The following is a 23,266-nucleotide window of genomic DNA, read 5'->3' as shown; positions in this document are numbered from 1 at the left end:
TCGATGATCTGATGGTGGACTCCTACAGAAGGGGTTTCAAGCTAAGCCGGTGGATGATCCAGAATACGTATCCCGAGCTCGATACCAGCGCCATATCCACTTCGCACATTACTCAAGAGATGGCCAATGCTGCGGATGCTGAACCGGACTCCAAGGGGGAGGCAGGTCCTTCGGGTGTTGTCGAAGTGGCTTCTGATAATGATGAAGTAGCCCCTGACTTGAAAAAGATTAAGTGGCTTTTTTTTTTGAATGTACACCTTTATCTTAAATGAAATGGCTTTTTTGTTTAAGTGCTGGTTGTCCTATCTTCGAGCTGCGTTTTTTGCCGAATTGACCATTTCGGTCCTTTAGTTCGTTTTTTACCTCGGCTTCGGGGTACTTGCCTTGGTGGTTTATAGGTAGTATCTTCTTAAGTTGACGATGTTCCATGCTCGGGGTACTTGTTTTCCTTCTAGGGTTTCGAGCTCGTATGCCCCCCACCGAGTGCTTTCTTTACTCTATAGGGTCCTTCCCAGTTTGGTCCAAGTTTCCCTACGCGGGGTTCGGGCACCATGACCTTACGGAGAACCAGGTCGCCGACGCGGAAGTTCCTCTTCTTTACTCGCGCGTTACAATACCGGGCTACCTTTTGCTAGTAGGCTACAGTTCGGATGTGCGCGAGGTCTCTCACTTCGTCTAGTAGGTCGAGGTTGGTGCGTAACTCGCCCTCGTTTGTCTGTTCGTCGTATGCTTCTAGTCACAGCGTAGGTACTTCGATTTCCGCCGGGATCACCGCCTCGGTGCCATAGGTGAGGTTAAAGGGGGTCTCTCCTATGGCGGTTTTTTCCGTGGTTCGGTGAGCCCATAGAACACTTGGTAGTTCGTCTGCCCACAAACCTTTGGCTCGGTCTAATCGTGCTTTCAGTCCGCGGAGGATGGCTCTGTTCATTACTTCTATTTGGCCATTTGCCTGCGGGTGTGCGACCGACGTGAAGTTCTGACTAATTCCTATACTTTGGCACCATTCTTGGAACTTGATATCTTCGAACTGTTTGCCGTTGTCGGAGATCAGTACCCGAGGTAGCCCGAAGCGACATACAATGTTCTTCCAAAAGAAGTTCTGTATGTTTCGGGCTGTAACTATTGCCAGGGATTCAGCTTCTATCCACTTTGTGAAGTAATCTACTGCCACCACTAGGAATTTTCTCCCGCCTGTCGTTGGTGGGAATGGCCCCAGGAGGTCGATGTCTCATTGGGCGAAGGGCCATGGGCTGGTGAGGTATTTGAGATCGGCAGCGGGCTGATGGTGGATGTTGGCATGCTTCTGACACTTGTCGCATTTTTTGACGAGCTCGATTGCCTCTGTCTTCATCGTTGCCCAGTAGTATCCTTGTCGAAGTGCTTTTTGGGCGAGGGCTCTGCCCCCCAGGTGTCCGCCGCACAAGCCTTCATGAGTGTCGCGGAGTACCAACCCGGCTTCGGCTGGGCGCAAGCATCGCAGGTAGGGGAGCGTGTAGGATCGTCGGTACAACCGTTCGTCTATCATGACGTATTTGGCTGCCTGGCGCTGCACCCTCTTGGCTGCGTTGCGGTCCGTGGGGAGGGTTCCGTCTAGCAAGAAGCTCGCGAGTGGGTCGATCCAGATCGGCTCTGCTTCAGTGATGGGAGCGACCTCTTCTGCCCCACCGAGAATGCTGGGCCGAGGTAAATCCTCAATGTACATGGTTCTCCTAGCGTTGTGGCTCGTGCTAGCTAGTCGGGACAGGGCGTTGGCCTCAGCGTTCTCTAACCTCGGGATTTGCTTGATGAAGTGTGACTGGAAGTTGAGCAGAGCCTCCTTTACTTTTGCCAAATATGCAATCATTGTGAGCTCGCGCGCTTCATATTCGCCTGTAACTTGGTTGACCACGAGCTGGGAATCACTGTAGATAACCATGTGCTTTGCTCCAACCTTGCGCGCTAGGTTTAGCCCGGCTATCAGTGCCTCGTACTCCGCCTCGTTGTTGGATGCCGCGAACTCAAAGCGTAGTGCGTATTCTAGCTTTGTTCCGCTCAGGCCGTGTAGCACTATTCCAGCCCCGCTGCCTTGCTGGTTCGAGGAGCCATCTACGTGAAGGATCCAGGGCTCCTCATCCCAGTTCGCGCTTGGTCTAACTAGGAGGGATGCTACACTGGCTGCTACTTCACGGGGTTCGGACTCGTTTGGCTTGGGAGCTCCGAACTCGCCCGAACTGGGGATCTCGGGCTCGATCGGCTTAGGGGCTTCGAGGCTAAACGTGCATTCTGCGATAAAATCTGCCAAGGCTTGGGCCTTAATGGCAGTTCTTGGCTTGTACTGGAGATCGTACTCGCTGAGTTCGATGGCCCACTTCGTTAGTCGGCCGAAAACCTCGGGTTTGAGTAAAATTTGTCTGAGAGATTTGTCGGTCAGGACGATGACAGTGTGAGCCTGGAAGTACGGGCGGAGTTTCCGTGCTGCTATCACCAGTGCATACGCTAGCTTTTCTATCTACGGGTACCTTGTCTCTGCTCCCTACAAGATTTTACTAACATAGTATATGGGTCGTTGGACCCGGTCTGCTTCCTTTACTAGTACCGAACTGACCACCTCGTCGCTAGCCGAGAGGTACAGTTCTAAGACTTCACCTTCCTCGGGCCGAGCTAAAGTTGGCACACTGGCGAGGTAACCTTTTAGCTCGTCAAACGCGAGCTGGCAGTCTTGGGTCCACTCGAACCATTTGCCTTTGATCGCTTTGAAGAAGGGTAGGCAGCGATCTGTCGACTTGGACATGAAGTGGCTTAGAGCAGCTATGTGGCCGTTTAGCCTCTAAACTTCTTTTACTTTCCGAGGCGGTCTCATATCTAGGATGGCTTTTACCTTGTCCGGGTTGGCCTCGATACTGCGCCGATTGACAACGTAGCCTAGGAATTTGCCCGAGGTGACGCCAAAGACACATTTGTTGAGGTTCAATTTCATGCTAAACTGACGCAGGATTTGGAAGACAGAGTCCAAGTCTTTTATTAGTTCTTGTGAAAACCGTGTCTTGATGACCATGTCGTCTACATAACACTCTATCTTCGTGCCAATCAGGGGCCGAAATAGCCTATTTACAAGTCTTTGGAAGGTCGCCCTCGCATTTTTTAACCCGAAGGGCATGACCTTGTAACGGTACAGATCGAACTCGGTTATGAAGCTGGTTTTTTCCTCGTCGGACTGGTCCATCCGGATTTGGTTGTAGCCTGAGTAGGCATCCAGGAAGCTTAGCAATTCATGTCCCGAGGTCGCGTCCACTAGGCGGTCGATCCTGGGAAGGGGGAAGCAGTCTTTCGGGCAAGCTCGATTCAGGTCGGTGTAGTCGACGCACATGCGCCATTTGTCGTTCGCCTTTTTCACCAGCACAGGGTTGGCCACCCAGCTCGGGTAATGGACTTCCCTTATGAAGTCTGCCGCGAGGAGCTTCTCGACTTCCTCATCGACCGCCTTCCAGCGCTCTGGGGCTAAGTTCCGTTTCTTCTGTCTAACGGGTCTGACTAAAGGGTCAGTGTTAAGTTTGTGAGTTATAAGGCCAAGGTCAATACCGGGCATATCGGCCGCAGACCATGCAAAAATATCTAAATTTCAAAGTAAAAAACTTACCAGTTCGGTCCGTAGGGGTTCTCTGACGGAAGCACTGATCTGGAGTGTGCGAGCTGGGTCCGTAGGCGAGGTTGGAATCGCGACTGTTTCCTCTGTGGGCGAGGCTCGTTCTTCGCCTTGTTCCACGGGCCGCTCCAGATCGAGGTCGCCGGCTGCCTTGGTCTTTCCCTTTAGGGCGGCAACGTAGCACTTGCGGGACTCGAGCTGGTCGCCCCGCGCTACCCCCACACCGAAGTTCGTAGGGAACTTCATAGCCAAATAGTAGGTGGAGACCACCGCTCGTAGGATATGCGTGATTGGCCGCCCTATTATGGCATTGTATGGGGAGGGGGTCGCGACCACAGGAAGTCGTGGTTGAGTCTGACCACACAAGGCCACGTGCCGACTTCCACAAGTACCGTTATTTTTCCGAGGGGCCTGACTTCCTCTTCGCTGAAGCCCACCAGGGGAGTGTTTGCGGGCTTTAGTTCGCTCCTCGGCAGTTGTAGCCGATCAAACGCTGATTTGAAGAGGATGTTCGCCGAGCTGCCCGAATCTACGAGTACGCGTCTGACCTCGAAGTCGCTGATCCTTAGTTTAATGACAAGCGCGTCATCGTGGGGGTAGCGAACTCCTCGCGCGTCGTCTTCCGTGAAGAGGATTGGTTCTTCGGTCTTTGGCCTTTTCGGAGGGTTCTGCTCCTCGAGGACCGCTTCGCGAACTGAAGTCCGGGCTGCTGCCGAGGTACACCCTGCTACCACCGAACCTCCCACAATTACATGGATAGTTCCCCGAATTGGCCTCTCTACCGAAGGCTGTCGCTGCACCGGTTCGGCAGGCCTGCTGCTAGATTCGGGGGCGTCCTTTTTGTGCTCGCCCGGCCGATCTGCTTTATTGTTATTATTGTTGTGCTGTACAAAGTTTCTCAAGTATCCGCGACGGATGAGCCCCTCTATTTCGTCTCGGAGATTATTGCACTGCTCGGTACTGTGACCATGGTCCCTATGGAAACTACAATACAAATTCTTGTTTCTTTCGTTCGGATTTCCCTTTAGGCGAGGTGGCCATTTCACGTACGGGGCGTCCTTGATCGTCATTAAGATTTCGGTCCGCCTTGTGTTCAGTGGTGTGTAATCCGTCCGAACTGGTAGGGGAGTTCGGAACGACTGGTTCGGTTTTGGGTCCCGGGCCGGGTTTTTTCGGTCGACTGAGTCAGAGGGCTCGCCATCCCTCTTTCTTTTCTCGTTTCCGCCCTCGATTCGTTGGTTGATCTCTTCCTCCGTCCTCATGAACTTGTCCGCGAGCTTGAGAAATTCAGCCACGGTCGCGGGCTGGTTAGCTACCATGTGCCATTTGAACTCTTTGTGCATCACCCCTCTTTTTGCTGCCGCGAGCTGCACCGCGGGGTCTAATCACGGTATCTGTAAGCATGCTTCATTGAATCGTTTGATGTAGCCCCGTATGGGTTCTCCTTCCCTTTGGACTACCCCAAAGATGCTTTCTTCTGCTCTGGGGCACCGTTTGCTGGTGACAAAGTGTGCAGTGAAGACCTGCACGAACTGAGCCCAGGCTAGGTTCCTGTACCAAGTGCGGGCTACCCCCCTGAGGGTGGTGGTGAAAGCCACGCACATGCATGATTCGCTGGCTTTGGCGAGGTGCATTTGGGACTGGAAAGCGTCAACGTGGTCGTTGGGGTCGAAGGACCCGTCATACTTGTCTAGAGGTGGGAGCTTGAAATCTCTGGGCAAGGGGACTGTTAAGAGTTCTGACGCGAGGGGGGAAGGAACTGAGAGAAGCGAGGCAACTCCTACCTCGCCCGAGCTCGTCTCGCCTTTGCCTCTGAGCTCTGACAGGACACGGGCGGCGGTTCGTCGACTTCGCCGGCGTCTTCGCTGTTGAGTGGGCCTTGTGCTGGCGCTGCTGGCCTCCGTGTTGCCGAGCTTGATGGGCCCGGAATGCTGGTAGTCCGCTGCTGCCAGTGCGCCGAATCGGTTTTTCGTGAGTGGGAACTCCGGTTTGGAGCCCCGAGGTGCCGATCTCGTGGGCGAGGTTCCTGACCCGCCTGCGAGCTGCGAGGCGGGGATGACTTTTCTCTCTCTCCGGCCTGGGGACGAGGCCTGGCTGTTTGGGGGGTTCTGAGGCCTAGAGGCCTTTCCTTGGTGGGGGCGCCCATCCTGCAGAGAGGCCTTGACCGGCTTCGGAGCAGGGTGGCGAGGTGGAAGTAGTGGTTGGTTCGGTGGCAGTTGGGGGAACTGCTGTTGATAGTGATACTGGGAGAGGTTGTGCAACACTTGGTGCTGGTGAAGCTGGTGTTGCTGGAACTGTTGCATCTGGGCTTGCATTGCCCGCATGCATTGCATCAGGTCGTCCAACCGGTTTTGGCTAGCTGCCAGGGGAACGGTGGTTGGTTCAGCGAAGGTAGTCTCGATGGGGAGAGGAAAGGGGATGTTTGTGGCAGGAAGGTTTACAGGCGCCACTGCTTGTGGCATATTCAGATTGGGAATTCCGTGCACCAAGAGGGGAATGGTGAACTGCCCAACACACACCACGGGAACTTGAGGCTGTTCCCCGGTGGTGTTTGTCTCTGTGCCGCGTCCGGCGTTGCTGGAAGAGGCCATGAGTGTTGAGTTTTTCAAAGAAGAAGAAAGGGGTATGAGAGTTTGGAGGGAGGCCTTTTGAAGCGTTCCCACAGACGGCGCCAATTGATGATGCACAATCCGGCTGATCTTAGCTGTCAACGATCTTGCCTCTGAACTGAGTGGCAGGGGACCTGAAACGGAGGGAGTGAAGAAGCTCCGGGGAGGACCCGGCGTAAGGGCTCCGAAGCTCAAGTTAGAGTCTTTCAAAGGCAAGATAAGCCAGATAGCGCAAAAGTTAGCATACCTTGTTCTTGGGGGGTAGGAGCCTTTTATAACCACCTTGCGCACTCACTTCCAGGCTTCTGTCAGATCGGGCATGATTATTTCTGAGCTCCTGCCAGTTCGGATGTCATTTCCTCTGGCCGGACAGAACTGCCACTGCTCCTTTTGTTGGAGCCGTCTCTGCAGCTGGTAACGATGGTGGCAGGTGGCGGTAGCAGGAGGCCGTTTGAAGTGCGGCTGTCAGGCGTCAGATCCCAAATCAGTCAAGTGCGCCGCCCTTGGATACGAACGTCCTTGGTGTCAGGTACGTTTGGTCAGTCTGGTGTTTCGGAAGCGAAGTGCTGGAGTGGCGAGCGAGATGTCTTGAGTTCGGTTTGGGGAGTGTTCCGAGCTGCCATGGGCCAGCTCGGGTCACAGCTTTGTGAGGCTTAGGACCCGAGATAGTTCGGGCTCCTTGCAGGGAGCTCAGGTTCTCAATAGGGAGCTCGGGTTCTTAATAGGGAGCTCGGACTCTCAGTAGGGAGCTCGGACTCTTGGTAGGGAGCTCGGGCTCCTAGTAGAGAATCCGGTCTGGTGGAGTTCGGGCTCAGTAGTGAGCTTGGACTTCGTTAATTTCGATGCTCGTTTTGGACGCTCTGCTGCCCCGAGTTGCTTGTTTTTGCCACGTATCGGATGATTGCGAGGTCGTGCCAAATTTCCCTTCATCAGTGGAGATTCAGGCACTCATGGGGGCAATTCAATGCTGTGTAGGGACGGTGGGGAGGGAGGAGAAGAGAGAGGAAATGAGAAAAGAGAAAGAAGTGGGAGGATTAATTGGATTTCATAAAATTTTGGAGTCCAGACTACTGTTAGCTCTGGACTCCGTCAGTTTGAAAGTCAAGAGGAGAGGGTGGCCTGTTCGATTTTAATTGGATGGGACAGAAATTTTTCAATCCTTAGCACAATGGGTATATTCTATTACTTAAATGATTGTATGGTACCCACACAATTGAAGAGCTGATGACCTAAAGGGTATGTAAATTACAGCTGTGTCTTGATTCTTTTTTACCCAATTACTTTAGAATTAGAATTATATGAGACCCACAGTGAAAAGTTGAATGGTTGTGGGCGTATACATATTTTATGATTGGTTTGGAGCATTATTATTGGTTCAACAGCCTACTGATGCATTCATAATGGGGTTCAACTAGGATATCGAAAATACATGATTACAACCAATCGATTGATATCATAAAAGAGGTGATCAATCAGGTGCTATTAATAACTATTTATGGGGTGCATGCTTTGATTGGCCAAAGCTCTTGGATACCATGTCTTTCCTGTATCATAGATTTTCTCATCAGTTTAAGTATCTCCTTATTTAGATTATTAGATTGTAATTTTTTCTCGACCTCTTTCCTCATCAGAAGCAGCTTGTACAGTAGTTCATTTCATCGTGCAATCTTTTCAGAGATGTCCTTTGTTACAGTCAGTGAAATTCAAATGATCAGTAAAGCAAGATAGAATCACTTTGTTACTTCTTGTCTCTGGAAAATCTGATGGTGGAATGAGTTGGTTAACTTTGAATTTACTCTGTACTTGTTTTGATGTTTAAAACTGGTATCATTGGTCTAAGTAACGGTAACATAACCAAAAATTAACCTCCAATTTTAAGCTATTGCCTTGTTATATAAAATGTGGATACGTGGATTTTTATTACTTGGTCGAAATAAGTAAATCTCTAAAGATATCCATTGGGAATATAGTCTCTCTCTCTCTCACATGGAAGCCCCTGTGAATTTTAATGAATTCTCAATGTTAGTGTACAACTTGGTACAAAGCATTAAGTTTAGGAGATCGGCTGTTTTCTTTGATAAGATTTGGGCTGCTGTTGACCATCCACTTAAAAAGAGATCATAAAAGGCATAAAGACCCTATAGTCACACAATGGGGACATCTCTTATACTTTATGTTGTAATATATTGTTTCTGTAGTGTGTTGTGACCAGGATGTGGCCAGCGTTTTGTGGCAGATGCAAACTAAGGGATTGGGCATCTATCTCACTCTCATAATACTTTCCTGTTTTCTATGCCTTTTGAGCAACTAATAATGGACAATCATTTTTTAAGGTTTTAGTTTTCTTATTATGTTTTTGTCATTAGAATGCTCCAAAGGGAGTTCAGATCTGCTACCCACTAAAAGGTTACACGCATCCAACTATAAGACATTGTTGTTCACATTGGGAATATCTTTTGTACTCGTATATTGTCATTCATGGTGTAGTGTCCTGCTAGGTGGGCCTTGTGGCTATAGTTTCCAGTTGGTTGTATGGAACTGTGGATAGGCAGATAGCATTCCGCTTCAGCCTTCATGGAAGGAGTGAAAGTGAACTCCTCAATTTGTGTGGTGGGGTTTGTGTCAAGTGCTGCAAGCCCATATGAGAAGATTAACTGGGCCAATAATGGGCTCGGAAATACAACAAAAGCTCCATAAATGAAGTCCTAAAGTAGATGGCTAAAAGTTTATCATCCAATAACTTTTTTTGAGAAGTACACTGCAGCCCACCGCAGAATTTTGAAATTACAGCTCCCCATAGTCTACTAGTAGCCCCCCAATAAACCGCATCCTGCCTATGGATTTGGCATCAATCCATGGTCAGGATTCATCCCACCTGTACAGTAAGGCTAAGAATTCTGAGGTGGGCTGAACAGTCATTCTCCCTGATTTTTTTTTGTGCAAACTCTAAACTGTAGATCCACTCTCAGGTGGCCGGTGGCCCTGTGATCCTTACCCTTCTGATTTTATTGATAATTAGAATTGAAGTTCAATACTCACTAAATTAGTAAACTTCTTAGTATCAAACGAAACAAATAAGAATATCCCAACCGTCAAGATATGTTGATAGTACGATCAAATATGTTCTTACACTTCACTCAGAAATTTAACCGTTCAGATATCGAACCATGGAATTTAGCAGGTCTACATTACATGCAGGAGTGAAGTTAAAATAAATAGACTTGGGAAAAACAACTACTTGTTGGACTCAAAAGCTACCAGAAAGGAAAGAGGAAGAAAAAAACACAAAATTTTGCTACCTAATAACTCTGATGATTTATGATGGTGTACATATAAGGCGCCCTTTGTTTCAAATTCTGACCTCTCTTCGTTTACCCTCAAGTCGGGTTGCATATCTTCTTCAGTAATAGTTCCTTGACATGCTGTGCTTGAAGCTCCCCATGATTTACCTTTCGATACAAATCACAAGAGTGAAGGCAATTACCTTATTAATCATTTCAACAAGAACTAACAGATAACAAACAAGAAAAAAAAAAGGAATTTAAACGCCTTTTAAAAACTGATCTCCATCTCCCCAAACTTAACTACCTCAGTGGACTTGAGGTTACACAAGACCATGCCTTTGAATGTAGTAACATTGACATCAGTAACTTGAAGGCCCAAAGAATTCATGGTCTCCATCAACCTCCTAAACCAACCTCGTCTATGCTCACAGCAGAGTCTCACAAAGAACTCATTTGGGTCTATCTGGTGTACTTCCACCTGCACCTAACAGTATAACACCAGAACTAGTATATCATCATGCCAAATAAATGCAGTAGAAAAGGCTTTAGCTTAACTACCAGAAAATACCTCCATTGGTTGTCGTCCCATGTCATTCACAGTGGAGAAGTCGTGATTTTCCCTAGTAGAAGAGGAACAACTGGTTCCATGGACTTGTCTTCTGATCTTTTCTGTTGCACCTCCTCTCCGATTTGGGATGTTTAGTTGGATATTACTTTTGCTTTCATCTTTTTCTTGGCTGCACATGAGCTCATCTTGCAGATTCTTCACGTTGTTCTGTAATTCTTGTATGTATTCAATTGCATCTCCGAGGATTGACATTCTATCCATCTAAAGATGCCATTGCCCATTGGCAGGAAAGAAATTAAATTTGCCATTTATTCAATCAAGTATCCAAGAGGAACAAAAATGATACAACAATTTATGTGATAATGAGAATCAAAATTATAAATAATGTTTAAACCTTGGTAATCTTGGGAACCAGAGCCCGTAGTGCAAAGAGCTTAGATTTAATCTTATTCCTTCTGTTCCTTTCAGTGATGAGGTTCTTTGATTGGTACTGCTCTCCTCCCAACCTCCGGCAAGCCTTTAGCTTGTCTTTGCCACCCATCAAGTGGCCGGAAACAATTTCCATATCTTGCTCAATTAAGAAACAGTTGTTGTACCCAATCTCTCTGTACACCGAAGATTCTGTGAGGGAGTCTTGAGTGGTGATCCTGTCTGACTGCTCCATTAATGCAACCATTTGCCGGGACCCGAGAGCAGAACGCGAACCAAAGGATTGTGGCTCCTCAGAAGGAATTGAGCCCGTCGATGATCCTTCGTGAAAGGAATCGTTCTCGGGACGAACAGAACCAAACTGATGCTTACTCATGAAACATAAATAGTCACCGTGTAGGTACCCGTCGCCGTCGTGTGCTGGGCTAAGCATTTGCTCGTCCAGGCTCTTGTGGGTACAGTTTCGTTCAATCATGGCTTCTTGCTCCCAAAAGAGGTTGCTCTGGCCCATAAAAAGCTCTATATTCTTCTATTTTGATCAGAGACAGAGAGACAGAGAGACAGAGAGAGAATTTCATGGACCTTTAAGCCTCTGTAAGCCTTTTCAAGTTACAGGAGCAGAATGCTGAAGGATCGGTTTCTCCAACTTAAATTGACATCTCTTCTGCTCTCTCTACTATATCAGCTAGTTCCAAGACAAAAGTAATCATCCATTCAAATTCAATAAAACTAATTCTTATCCTTTTTCCTATTCAATAAACCTAATTACAACACAAGCTGCAATTTTCCATTTCTTCTTTTCCTACTTGCTGGGGTTTATCGTTTATGGGAGAGAATTTTACCTTAACTTGTTCAGTGCCTAAATTGCAAACCACACAGTAATCCTAATCCCAGTTCATCGACCCCACGACCACGTACGAATGCTGCTAAGTTGAGCTTGAGCTTGCACGATGTTCATATCTGTCCTTTAACAAGGCAGGGGATTGGCCGACTGGGGGAGAAAGAAAATCACTTGAAGCTCCGTTCTTCTCATAGCAATGGCAATAGGCAATAGCAAGCAAACCTTTAAAAAAAATTGAGGCAACCCCGTTTTTGTAACGTGAATTACCAAAGAATAAATGCAGACTCTCTATCAATTGTGATATCGTTTAAAGTTTAAACATGGAAGGAGGAAAACCGCCAGGGGAATCCGATACCTCCCATCGCATTGAATGCAGCGTCCTTTTTTGACTGTAGTGAGAAGCAGATGGTACAACCTGAACCCGATCAGCTGAAGGCCTGCAACTGAAAGTTACTGTTAACTGCACCATCATTTCAAGATCAGGATTCAGGACAGCACATTTGAACTGTAACCTTGGTCACAGCCCACGGCCCACAGGACCTCTGCATTATCTTGAGCAAGTGGAGTTAATACTATAAAGGAGAGGCCCAACCCAACTCCACACTGGCCAACTGGCCACTGGCCATTGACCGTATACGTGGCTACGTGCAGTCGAGCTGGTCAGTTGCACTTTTGCATTTGGACTCGTCGTAAAATCCCGGCGAGTCCAAACCGTCAATCTCCCTCCAGTCCACCTTAAAAGAGTCATATGTATGAGCCGAGCCACCTGACTGACTGAAACTGTAATCTGTATGTAAACTGACAAATTACTGAATGTCTGAACCCTTCAATTGCATCCCCGGGCAAACCTTTTTGTATTTTGTATTATCTTGTAGTGAAAATTCCTGATTAGTGCCGATGGCCACGAGCCGAGTTCTTTACGATTTAGTCAAGTTTGGCTCGTGAAAAATTCGGTTCGATTTGGTTTTAAATGAGTTTTGAGTTGAGTTCGAGTCCAATTTATAAACTTATTTATTAATTAAGTCGAGCTCGAGCTTAATAAAGTTAACCAGCTTATAAGGCTCACAAGCCAGCTTGAATAACTACATAATAATAATGATAATAATAATAATAATAATAATAATAATAAGAAAATATAAAATTATAGAAAATAATATATATAATAAAAATATTATATATATAATATTTTTATTTTTATATATAATAATAACTAATTATTATAATTCTTAATTTTTTAAATATCAAATAAAAAATATTTTTTATTTTTATAAAACATTTTTCTCAAGTCGAGCTCAAGCCAAATCGAGCTCGAGCCTTGTACTACCTTGGTGAGCTGAGCTCGAATACTAACTATTCAGCTTAGCTCGGCTCGAATCCACCCCTACCTGTACTTTGGGGCCTAGTGTCACTTTGGTCCCCGAATTTTAAAATGCGATAATTTAGTACCTGAGCTTTTAAAACGTGCCAATTTGGTAGCTAGCTGTTAACCAACTGTTAAGTGGCATTTAAAAAGACAGAAATGAACAGTCCCAAATCCTTGCCTCTTCTATTCAAGAAAGTTGGGGTCACTGGAATGCCCATTGCGACGTGGCCCCAACTTTCTAGAAAAGAAAAGGCAGAGATTTGGGACTATTCATTTTTTGTCAATGTTGGGGTGATTGATAAAGTAAATTAAATAACACTTGAAGGGTATTTGTATCTTTTCAAATACCACTTAACGGTTGGTTAATGGTTAGATACTAAATTAGTATGTTTTAAAAGTTTGGGTACTGAATTGTTACATTTTAAAATTCAAGGACCAAAATAACACAAGGCCCAAAGTACAGGGTACTAATTAAGAATTTTCCCTATCTTGTATTATGTATTTTTAGTGTACATATTTGTATTTAAACTCTTACCAAATTAAGCTGAAACTTGAAAGCTCAAGAGGCAACTCACCAGAAAGGTTTTGCGAGATTTTTAAGTCCGGAGTCGTCGTGGTGTCTAACACTTGCAATGAGGGAGGGTATCCTTCCTGAATATGCAGTACCACACTACCACTCATTCAGATCAAGTAGCCGTCCCAAATCTCTAACGCTTAATGGAATTTCATTTCCATGGAGATTCATCAAAGTAATCACACTGCTCAAGTACATGTCTAACTCTTGCGGCACAGTTCGATCCGGTCAGGATATTTTATCTTAGATGGAGAGCATTTCCAACTGAAAAAGGCTCCAAAAGCGTTTGAAATCTAACTATAGTAAAAGAATTCCCCCCAAAAAGCAACATCTTCAAGGTTCAAACCCTTTTTAGTTTGGAAGAGTACAAATACAAATATGTACAGTGCAAATATATACAAAATATGAGATTTTGCACTCTACATATTTGCATTTTTATTCCTTCCAAACTGAGTCTTAGTTCTCCAAGAAAACAAAAATATCTCATCCAAATTGAAGAAGGCATTCTCTTCAAGATCAAGAGCGCTTGACAAACTGCAGTTTCCAATCTATACTGGAAAAATGAACTGTTTGCATTTTCCAAACTAGGTAGCGTCACTTCTGTTTTCCTTACCACCCTTTACTGTATTGATGAATTCAGTATGAGTGATTTAACATCACGTTAGAATATGTTTGGTTTGAAAGAAAAAGTAGGGAAAATTTGGAAAAACTATACAAGATTTGTAACGGTTTCTCTACTTTTTTCTTCAAACCAAACACAACCTTAGGGAATGAACACATGTCAAGTTTTAAGGCTTTCTAGAATTCCAAAATATTTTAAGGTTGTGACTTGTGAGGATTTAAACCTAAACACTCATGGTTTACGGGTGCAACGTGGGCAGGCCCAACCCGAGCCCAAACTGGCCCAACCCGGAATTTTACACGGGCTAGGCTTGCATTTTCGGTCCTCGAACTGGGCTCAGGCCCAGGAAATTGGGTTTTTTTATTTTTTGGGCCGAGCTCGGGCTTAGCCCTTTGGTAGCTTGAACCTGGCCCGAGCCCGACCCAATTATATACATTTATACATATATGTATATATATGTAAATGTTACATACATATTTACATACATACATACATACATACATACATACATACATACATACATACATACATACATATATATATATATATATATATATATATATATATATATATATATATATATATATATATATATATGTATAATTTTAGAGTGGGTTCATTGACCAACCCAAGCCTGAGCCCAACCCAAGTGCATCAAATTATAGGGTGGGCTAGGCTCGGGTTGGGAAAATTGGGCTTGACCTCGGGATCGGGCCTTAAGCCCAAATTTTAGGGTCGGGCCTGGGTTGATCATAAACCCGGCCCAACCTGCCCGACTTGCACCCCTATCATGGTTACAAAGATCATAGTCTCACTTAACCATTGATTCACTTAAATGATTTGGTTATTTTTCTTCAGTTTAATATTTGTGTATAATAAGTAATGTAAATGGTAATATTTACAAAATTTAAATTATAATGATAAGTTTTGAACTATATATTAATACATTATGATAATCTACATATCAAATTACTCAATTTAATCAATAAAGATAATATAAGTTTTTAACTTTATTATTATTATTGAAAATCAAATTTTTAAAAAACAAGTTCCATTTTTTGGAGGCGGTAAAGAATGAATAAGTTCAATCAATATAAATGGAAATTATGGACATTGAGAAACGAGATTCATGTAGTCGCCCCCATATAAGGTTTTAAAAAATGACTTGGAACTAGAATTGTTATGGCCACCGGTTTCTGGGTCGACAGTTCAATTGTCCAACTTGAATGGATGTTCCCTTCCAAATGAAAAAAAATAATTAAAATAAAATGGCAAAAAACTGTTGAATGGGTCAAACAGTTCGGTGGTTCAACCGCCCCAAGTCAACAAATTGCTAACCAAATCAATAATTTTTTGCCAGGGACCGAGTTGAGGGTGAAACAAAAAGGTTGCTTGGACAATTCTCAAGCTGAATGGTTTGACCATTCAGGTCAACAACAGTTCGAAAACACTGGTTGGAATAATAATTGAATGATAAATAAAAATTATTTAGAGAGACAAATTTCAACGTCAATTATATCTGCTAGAATGCTATTTGTGTAACAAGAAGATCACCCATCAAATCATAAACATTCAGAATGCTTGAACTTATATTAATCTCTCAACTTAGTATTTTATTTTGAAAGGTTTTCGATAAGTTACTTATTTATGTAAATACACTTATTCGAGTAAGTATTTCTTGAGATACATTTACTTGGATAAGTGTATTTACCCACGTTCTTATATTTCCCAAGTAAATAAAATAATAACCGTTTTTAGCCATAAAAATCTATTATTAAAAAGGACATTTTTGTCCCATCCAAGTGTTCACATTTTCCCCCCAAGTAAGAAAATTATTTACCCACTTGCAAAATGGGTATCACTTATCCAATTAAATGATACCCAAAAAATAAAAATTTCCAGATCCCCACATATAAATCTAAAAAAACATAAATTTTTCAATTTAACCAACTTTTCCCTTCTCAAAATCCAAAAAACCAGTGTCTCTTGATTGAACAATAGACTTTATAAATAAGTCTTGCGTATCAAAAAAATTATAATTAAATAGCTCAGGGCCGAATCTTTGGTAGTCAAAGATGCGAACTCCCCACACCCTCCCAAAGAAATTAAAAATGTCGAGCCCCTACTTATACAAATTTGCCTCTCTTCAAGATAAAAAATTAAGAATATGAATTTCTGTATCATGCACGTGAGTTACTCACATGCCACAGATGCACTTTCCGAGCCAACCTTCCATGTGGTCACATATAATTTTCTATCCTATTTGCATTGTCTCCATTACATGACTACAATGTAAAGTAAGGGGATAGCGTAAAATAAAACAAATTTGATATAATTTATTTATACGGAATCTTAGCAGAACAAATATAAAATTAATAAAGTATATACGAAATCCTAAGCCACTGTTGCAGCATTTTCTTGGGACCTTCGATAGCGTGAGATTCTTTTTCTTTTGGATTGCGTCGTGTCCCTCTCTTATTGGATAGCTACAAGAAAATGCTGCAACCATATGGTAATAACACATCCCAACTCTACTGAAATACTTACAATATTAGAAAAATGCCATTTAAAACGGTGGCATAGGCTATATATCCAGGGTGCAATGGGGAAGGGTAGATTTAGATACAGATTTTGGCGTTTCTTTGGAGAAAAGCGGTCCTTTTCATCAGATGTCCTAAACTTAGGAGTGTCCACAATTCAGTTAATGAAATTATGGCCCTTTTTTTTTTGTTAAATCAAATTGGTGATATCGATTTTTTTCATTTTGTTAAACCGAAATAAACCGGTCCGTTGGTTTTGGTTTTTATCAGTTTAATTCTTTGGTTTTTTATATTTATAATATATATTATATAAATATATATAATATTATACTATAAATAATATATAATAAATGATATATAATATATTATAAATATTTTAAAAATATATAATATATTTATAAATAGATCATTATAAATATAATATAAGTATATATTTATATATAATGAATATATATTTATATATAATACCTAGAAAATATATGACATATTAAAAATATACATATAAATATATATTGGGCGGTTCGATTAACCGTCATTTTTTTTGTAGGTTAACCGAAAATCGAATTGATCTTTCGGTTTTTCAAAAAATTCGAAGCAAAACTAAACCGATCAATTCTATTAACTGCATTTTGCGATTCAATTTTCTCAATTCAATTCGATTTTTCGGTTTTTCATGGACACCCCTACCTAAACCTGCATCTTTCTCATGCTCATCAATCTTACTGCAACGAACAAACAATCAAACAAACAAACAGTAGTTATCAACACTAGAGGACATTCACATACCCAATGGGCAAAGGTAAAAAATTACATCGTATTGGATGACACCGCGTTCTCTGCACCCATAGGTGCACTAGACGCGTGAACCTGCGAATGGGAGGACACATTGATTAGGCCAATGTTAATGCACGTTTAAGCGTTAACGTGGTCTGGTCGGTTCAATCAGACACGAACTGGTTCGTGCGGACACAAACCGGTCTGGTCTGTGTTCCTTTCCATTCTTCTTCTTCTCTTCTTCGACAAATAGCTCCAATGGTAGGGTCGGCGACCACAACATCCACCACAGCATCCTCTTCTTCTTCGTCTTCTCTTGATGGAGGCTTGCTCGACCTCTGAGACAAAGTCAGTGGTGACTTGGAGAACTTCACTGAAATTAGACATCTTCTTTCAATTTTTAATGAAGTAGAAAAACAGGGATTTGGTTTTAGCACACCTGGGCGGATCGAATAAATTCACTGAAAGGTCCATTAGTAAGCTTCTTCTTTCCTTTATCGTCTCTGAACGTTGGCTAACTCATCTGTCAGATGATGTGGTTGCAGAATTCCCTTACCCTGGCCCATGTACCTTCGCAGAATATTAAATACTTATTTAAATTATTTTTTAAGAGAAGTAATAACAAAAATAATAATTGAAAGCCCCGATCGAACTTCTCCAAAAGTGTTAATTTGGTAATACAGAGGGAGAAAAGGTAAAGCCAAAATCTGCAATTTTTAATAAGGAGGGCAAATTTTTTCATAAAAATGAGCTCCGATCTGCCCTACTCTAAATGGGGCAGGTTTTTCTTGATCTTAAATGGAGGCATGGTAATGGTAGGTATTGGGATTTTTTTTTTTTGCCCTGAATTGGGAATTATCTGTGTATGGTTTCCCAAATTCTATGATAAATTATCAAAATGCCCTTATGTTTAACATTAATTTCTAAAATGCCTATGATTATATAAGGTGATATAGGGTTCTTGTAATCCCATAATCTCATTTTTATAATTCCCCAAATTCCCATATATAATTAGGGTTGCAACTTGGGTTGGTCTGCATTACTTTTTACACTACTTCAGATTCAGGCCTTCAGGCTATGTCCATTCAAAATTTGACAAAACCCTAATTCAAAACTACCTAATTGCACCCCTATCCATTATGGAGTTTGATGTATTTCTAGGTGGTTGGCATAGAAAATTGGTGATTCCTGTTCTTGTCAGGACTTGGGATTGGTAGGAATACAAATGGATTGGATTGGATTCGAATTAGGGTACATCTAAATATGATCTGACATTGTTAAGGGGTGATCCGATCGGATCCTCATAAATATGGATTTGAATTAGAATTGGATGAGACCATCAGATCTTCGGATCTGATCTGATTTGATCCGATCTGATTTAAAAAAATAAATAATTTTTTATAAGCCAAAAAATAAATTATTAAAAAATATTTCTTTAAAAAATAAATAATTTATTGAAAGAAAAATAAAATATAAAAATTTAAATAAAGTAACACAAAAAAATACAAATATCTTTTCAACTGTTTTGATCATATATATATATATATATATATATATATTTTTATAACAAAATAAATAATATAATAAAATTACAAAAATATAATATAAATAAATAAATAAATAACATATATATCGGATCGAATCTTTTCAAAGGATAATCCTATTCTGATCCAATTTCTGATTAGATCCTATTATTCAATCCGATCCGAAGATCCAAACTAGAGAGATTTGAGATTTGAATATATTCGACAAAATAAACTCGGATGTCGGATTGGATCGATCCATTTGCACCCGTACGGATTGGGGAGGGGTGGGGTGCCCTACCCCGTTTCCATTCCTAATTTTTACTAGGCCCAACCTGGTTCAATCTGTTATGTTATCAGGTTTAGGTCAGGTAGGGTCCAACTCTAACTTCCTACCCTAGCTCTTCCAAGTCAAGCACACCAAAGCGACCTCTTGCTTTGCCCCATCTGTCAGGTCAGAGTTCTAAACTGCGACCTTCCTAACATACCTCAGTCAATTGTATCAGGCAATCTAATTCATTAGTTCATCAATGCCCATGTTAATTGCAAAGACAAAATATGTCTCTCTGGTGGTTTGTGTGCCTTGAATTCGAATCAAGGGACCGTTTGAAAGGCTCAGCTGAGGATTCAATTATGTTGGTTTGGCTGGTTTGAAGCACTCTCCGGATAAGTTCAAAGATGTTCAAATGATTTGGGCTGATATTTGAATTTTTCACGAAACATAGGGCTGTCCATATGAGATCCACCTCCGAAAGCCAAAAGCTGCTGCGCATCAGCCCTGTCAAACGGGCACAATGGGCCTATGGCAGAAAATAATGAGTGTTGCTATAAATATTGCAACAAATTTCAAGAATTTCTCAATCATCCTACAAGGTAACTCTCAAATCTCGTTGTCGACTGCCTCAGAAGAAAAGTGAAGTTCCTGTCCAGATTGGAAACCATCATCAAAGAGTGCCTCAGCATCTTTTCTTGTTTCAACTTTCAACTCAAGCATCAACTTTTGCGTATCGTGATGCTCAGATCTTATGCAAATTTCAATTCTTGGGAAAGAATTACCGCCCGTCTTATGTAGTTCCTCAGAGTTTGTATGAGAAAAAAGAATGGAATGAGTCGTAAAGCTTTTATATTAAAATAAAGCTAGCGGAGGGGGCCCTGTCTTGCAGGGGTTCGTTCATAAACTATAAAGTTCGAGCTTGATTCAAATTAGAGACTTGAGCTCGAGCTCGATCTCGACTCGAATCAAAAGCTCGGAAGTTCAATGATTGCAGGTCTCTCAAGCAGCCGAGGTCTCCCTCAATTGCCAAGGTGCCAAATCGAGGTCTCCCTCAACTGTTGAAGTGTCGAGTTGAGATTTTCCTATCAGGCGAGGTGTCGAGCTAAGGTCTCCCTTAGTTGAAAGGTGTCGAGCTGAGGTCTCCCTTAGTTGTCGAGGTGCTGAGCCAAGATTTCCCTCAGTGACCGAGGTGCCGAACCGAGGTCTCCCTTAGTGGTCGATGTGTTGTCTATCTCGAGTTCGATTTGAATTAGAGACTTGAGCTTGAGTTCAGAAGTTCGAGCTCAACTCGGCTCGAACTCGACAACCTTTGATTGTAGGTCCCCTAGCAGCTGAGATGTCAAGCTGAGGTCTCCCTCAGTTGGAGAGAGAGTGGCATTTTTTGTAATTTATAAGGAGAGAGAGAAAGATGGCATGAGAGAGCGAGAGGGCATTATTGTAGTTTGAAAGAAAAAGAGAGAACATGTGTCATTGTTATAATTTGAAAGAAAAAAAAAAGCAAGAGAGAGAGTGAGAATTGGTAGGAGAGAGTGTCATGCTTGTAATTTGAAAGAAAAAAAAAAGCAAAAGAGAGAGTTGGTAGAGAATGGCATTCTTGTCATTTCTATGAAAAAAAGGCAAAAAATACTGTTAGATTCCATTTCCCTCATCCTAGGCCTTCTTACGTACACATTTCAACTTAATATATTTATATAGATAGTATCCATGATATTCAAATGGGAATTGGATTCAAATATTGAATAACATCAATATATTAAATCAAGAATAATCCAAATAATATTTTATTAATAAAATGCACTATATTATGTGTCATGAATAAAATGACTTGTCAATAACTTAGAAGAAACTTGAATCAATGACTCTTTTGACATGGCATTTCAATCAATCAATAAATCAATTATTATTATAATTATTGTTATTATTATTATTATTATTATTATTATTATTATTATTATTATTATTATTATTATTATTATTATTATTATTATTATTATTGCTGTTGTTGTTGTTGTTGTTATTATATTTAAAAATGAAATTAGATTGATTGAATTGATTTGGGTCCAAATTCAATCCAATTATGAACAGATAAACTTGAATTTAAATTTGAACAAATGGACCAATGTTTTAAAAATCAACCCAAACTAGAACTAGAACACTTTGGTAACTGGGTTTTGATGGATTAGCCCATAACAATTTAAAAATTTTAAAAATAATTAAGATAAAAATGGCCAAAAAATCATTGTTCAGGTGGAATAGGTCAATGGGTTGACTGCCCAGATCAAAAACTCACTAGCCAAGTGATGTTGTTCAACTCGAGGTGTTTCGAATCAAGATTGCAGTCAGATAGTCCTACCAATTAGTGAAGCCGAGGTAGAAGGGCGAAGCCGCGCACCAAGATCTGAAATCAAGAAAAAAAGGATCAGAGGCCCGAGTAGTTGTTTCCCGAGTAGACACTCTAACTCTCAAGTCAGTGGTGTGAAAGGTAGGTGGTCAGGGCGAACAGTTGATAATAATGCTGGTCTGAGCAGAAGAGGCAAAGTTGCAGTATGAAGAGTCAAAAGTCCCTTACCTGCGCGAAGGTTACCTATTTATAGCCGAAGATCCATGTCCAACTCGATTGAGGCTTCCAGGATTGTCAAGATGAAGTTATCCACCGAAGCCTTTGGGATAAGTTCGTATCCCTAGCCCAAGTTTTCTAATGCTGTATCTATCATCTTCTGTTTTTTCTTTTTCTTTTTCTTTTTCTTTTTTCTTTTTTTTTTATGGGTGTGTCGTATATATCTTTCATATTTACAAATGTTCTTGGATCATTGATAGGATATGCCATGACAATTAAGAGCTTAGCCAGTTTTTTTATTGGACTCGTTTCATCGTTTGTCACTTGGGACTTTGTCTATTACCAATGCAATTTCATTTTATTAATGTCAGAATTTGAAAGAAAATAATAAGAACTTTCATTCATTTTTGCTTTAGGTTTCATTTTTTGGAAAGTCGCAAAAAATGTATGACTTTGATTCATTTTGCCAACTGAGGTTAATGTGAAATACTTTTTACTACATATTCACTCATATGTTCAGTTTGGGAAGAGGACAAATATAAATATGAACACTATAAATACATATGAAAAAATCCAAAATACAAAGTATTGCATTCTACATATTTGTACTCCTTCGAAATTGAGACTAAGGGCACAAACCCCACTTTGTGTTATTTCAACATTTTATCAATCAAAAATAAAATAAAAATGAAACTTAGCTTTTCAGAATTATATTTTGCCAAAACTCAAATACAATAAAATAAAATAAAGAAAAAATAGAAAATATTTTGGGTTTAAAAGAATATAAAAATAAACAAAATAAAGCCAAACGCTACTTCACATATGATGAAGTTTTAAAAACCAAGGTCAAACAGTCTGATTATCCGGTTCAAACGATAATCCATTCTGATTTAAAAAATAATTAAAATAAAAAATGGCCAAAAAATTGTCTGGATCAATGAATTGCTGACCAAATCAACCGTTTTGACCCAAAAACGATTTTAAGGTGAAACGAAACCAATTGCCCGATCAGTTTTGAAGTCACCCGGTCTGACCGTCCAGTCCGGTCTGATTTTCAAAGCCATGCTAAAAACTAATTTACATTGAATAGAATTGATTGGACAGAACTTGAAAAAAAGTAAACCCAGTGGATATGCATTGGGGAGAGTTTTGATCCACATGCTTCATGTAACTGATAATTTAGAAGTGCTTCCTTTAGTTTTACTTCATCTACACACAAGCAGGATAGTCTGAAACTGAAAAATAAAGGTAAAAATCAGAATTTGCACTGCAACAAACAATACGTAGCCCGTTACACACAGCTGTGCGAGCAGCAGATCCGGAGTATACTCGGAAGTCGGAGCCGAGCTAAACTTTAACGTTGCGTCCTAATCACATCATGTTGACTAGACGGTTGGGATTTACAGATCAATAAACCAGTGAGATCGGCTTCAGTCAGTGCAAGGCCCGTGGCGGCGTACACGTGTACGGTGATGCCTTATGTTCTCTCAAGCAGAATGCTTGCATGGAGAATCAAGCGGCAGTGAGCGATAGAAAGGCATCTGAGAAGAGAAGCAGTTCCCGAGATTCGATGTCATCGGGAAACACGATATCACGTCGATCCGAGCTCTCCATTTATTTTTATTAATTTAAATTTTATAATCTCGTAAATCTCAGTACAGCAAAGCCAGTATCTTTCTTTTATTT

At 41.7% G+C, this 23,266-nt stretch overlaps 1 protein-coding gene across 2 annotated transcripts; it reads right to left on the bottom strand.

Annotated features, from left to right (window-relative positions):
• Positions 1 to 9,312: 9,312 nt before the first annotated feature.
• Positions 9,313 to 11,793, bottom strand: LOC104593190 (transcription factor ABORTED MICROSPORES-like). 2 transcript variants are annotated; one of them, XM_010252942.3, is made up of 5 exons: positions 11,355 to 11,789; positions 10,478 to 11,197; positions 10,084 to 10,344; positions 9,820 to 9,999; positions 9,313 to 9,680 (listed from the first exon to the last, which is right to left on the bottom strand). In XM_010252942.3, exons 2-5 carry the CDS (start codon positions 11,021 to 11,023, stop codon positions 9,609 to 9,611), a joined length of 1,059 nt encoding a protein of 352 aa, XP_010251244.1. In that variant the 5' UTR covers positions 11,024 to 11,197; positions 11,355 to 11,789; the 3' UTR covers positions 9,313 to 9,608. The 2 variants fall into 2 exon arrangements, with proteins under 2 accessions (XP_010251244.1, XP_010251245.1); XM_010252943.3 differs by having other exon boundaries at positions 9,820 to 9,993; positions 10,478 to 11,793.
• Positions 11,794 to 23,266: the final 11,473 nt, after the last annotated feature.

This window comes from Nelumbo nucifera, chromosome 3 (genome assembly GCF_055504915.1).
Source record: "Nelumbo nucifera cultivar China Antique chromosome 3, China Antique-T2T, whole genome shotgun sequence".
NCBI classification, from domain to species: domain Eukaryota; kingdom Viridiplantae; phylum Streptophyta; class Magnoliopsida; order Proteales; family Nelumbonaceae; genus Nelumbo; species Nelumbo nucifera.
Note: the sequence above shows the minus strand (reverse complement) of the source record. Positions and strands in the feature narration are given on the sequence as shown.

What these genes read in the sequence shown, in the direction of transcription:
- LOC104593190 (XM_010252942.3), bottom strand. Translation starts at nt 11,023, where the DNA reads ATGGGCCAGAGCAACCTCTTTTGGGAGCAAGAAGCCATGATTGAACGA. An exon ending in TGGTTCCCAAGATTACCAAG is followed by an intron (nt 10,345 to 10,477) that starts GTTTAAACATTA and finishes TGGCATCTTTAG; the next exon opens with ATGGATAGAATGTCAATCCT. An exon ending in TGGGACGACAACCAATGGAG is followed by an intron (nt 10,000 to 10,083) that starts GTATTTTCTGGT and finishes TTATACTGTTAG; the next exon opens with GTGCAGGTGGAAGTACACCA.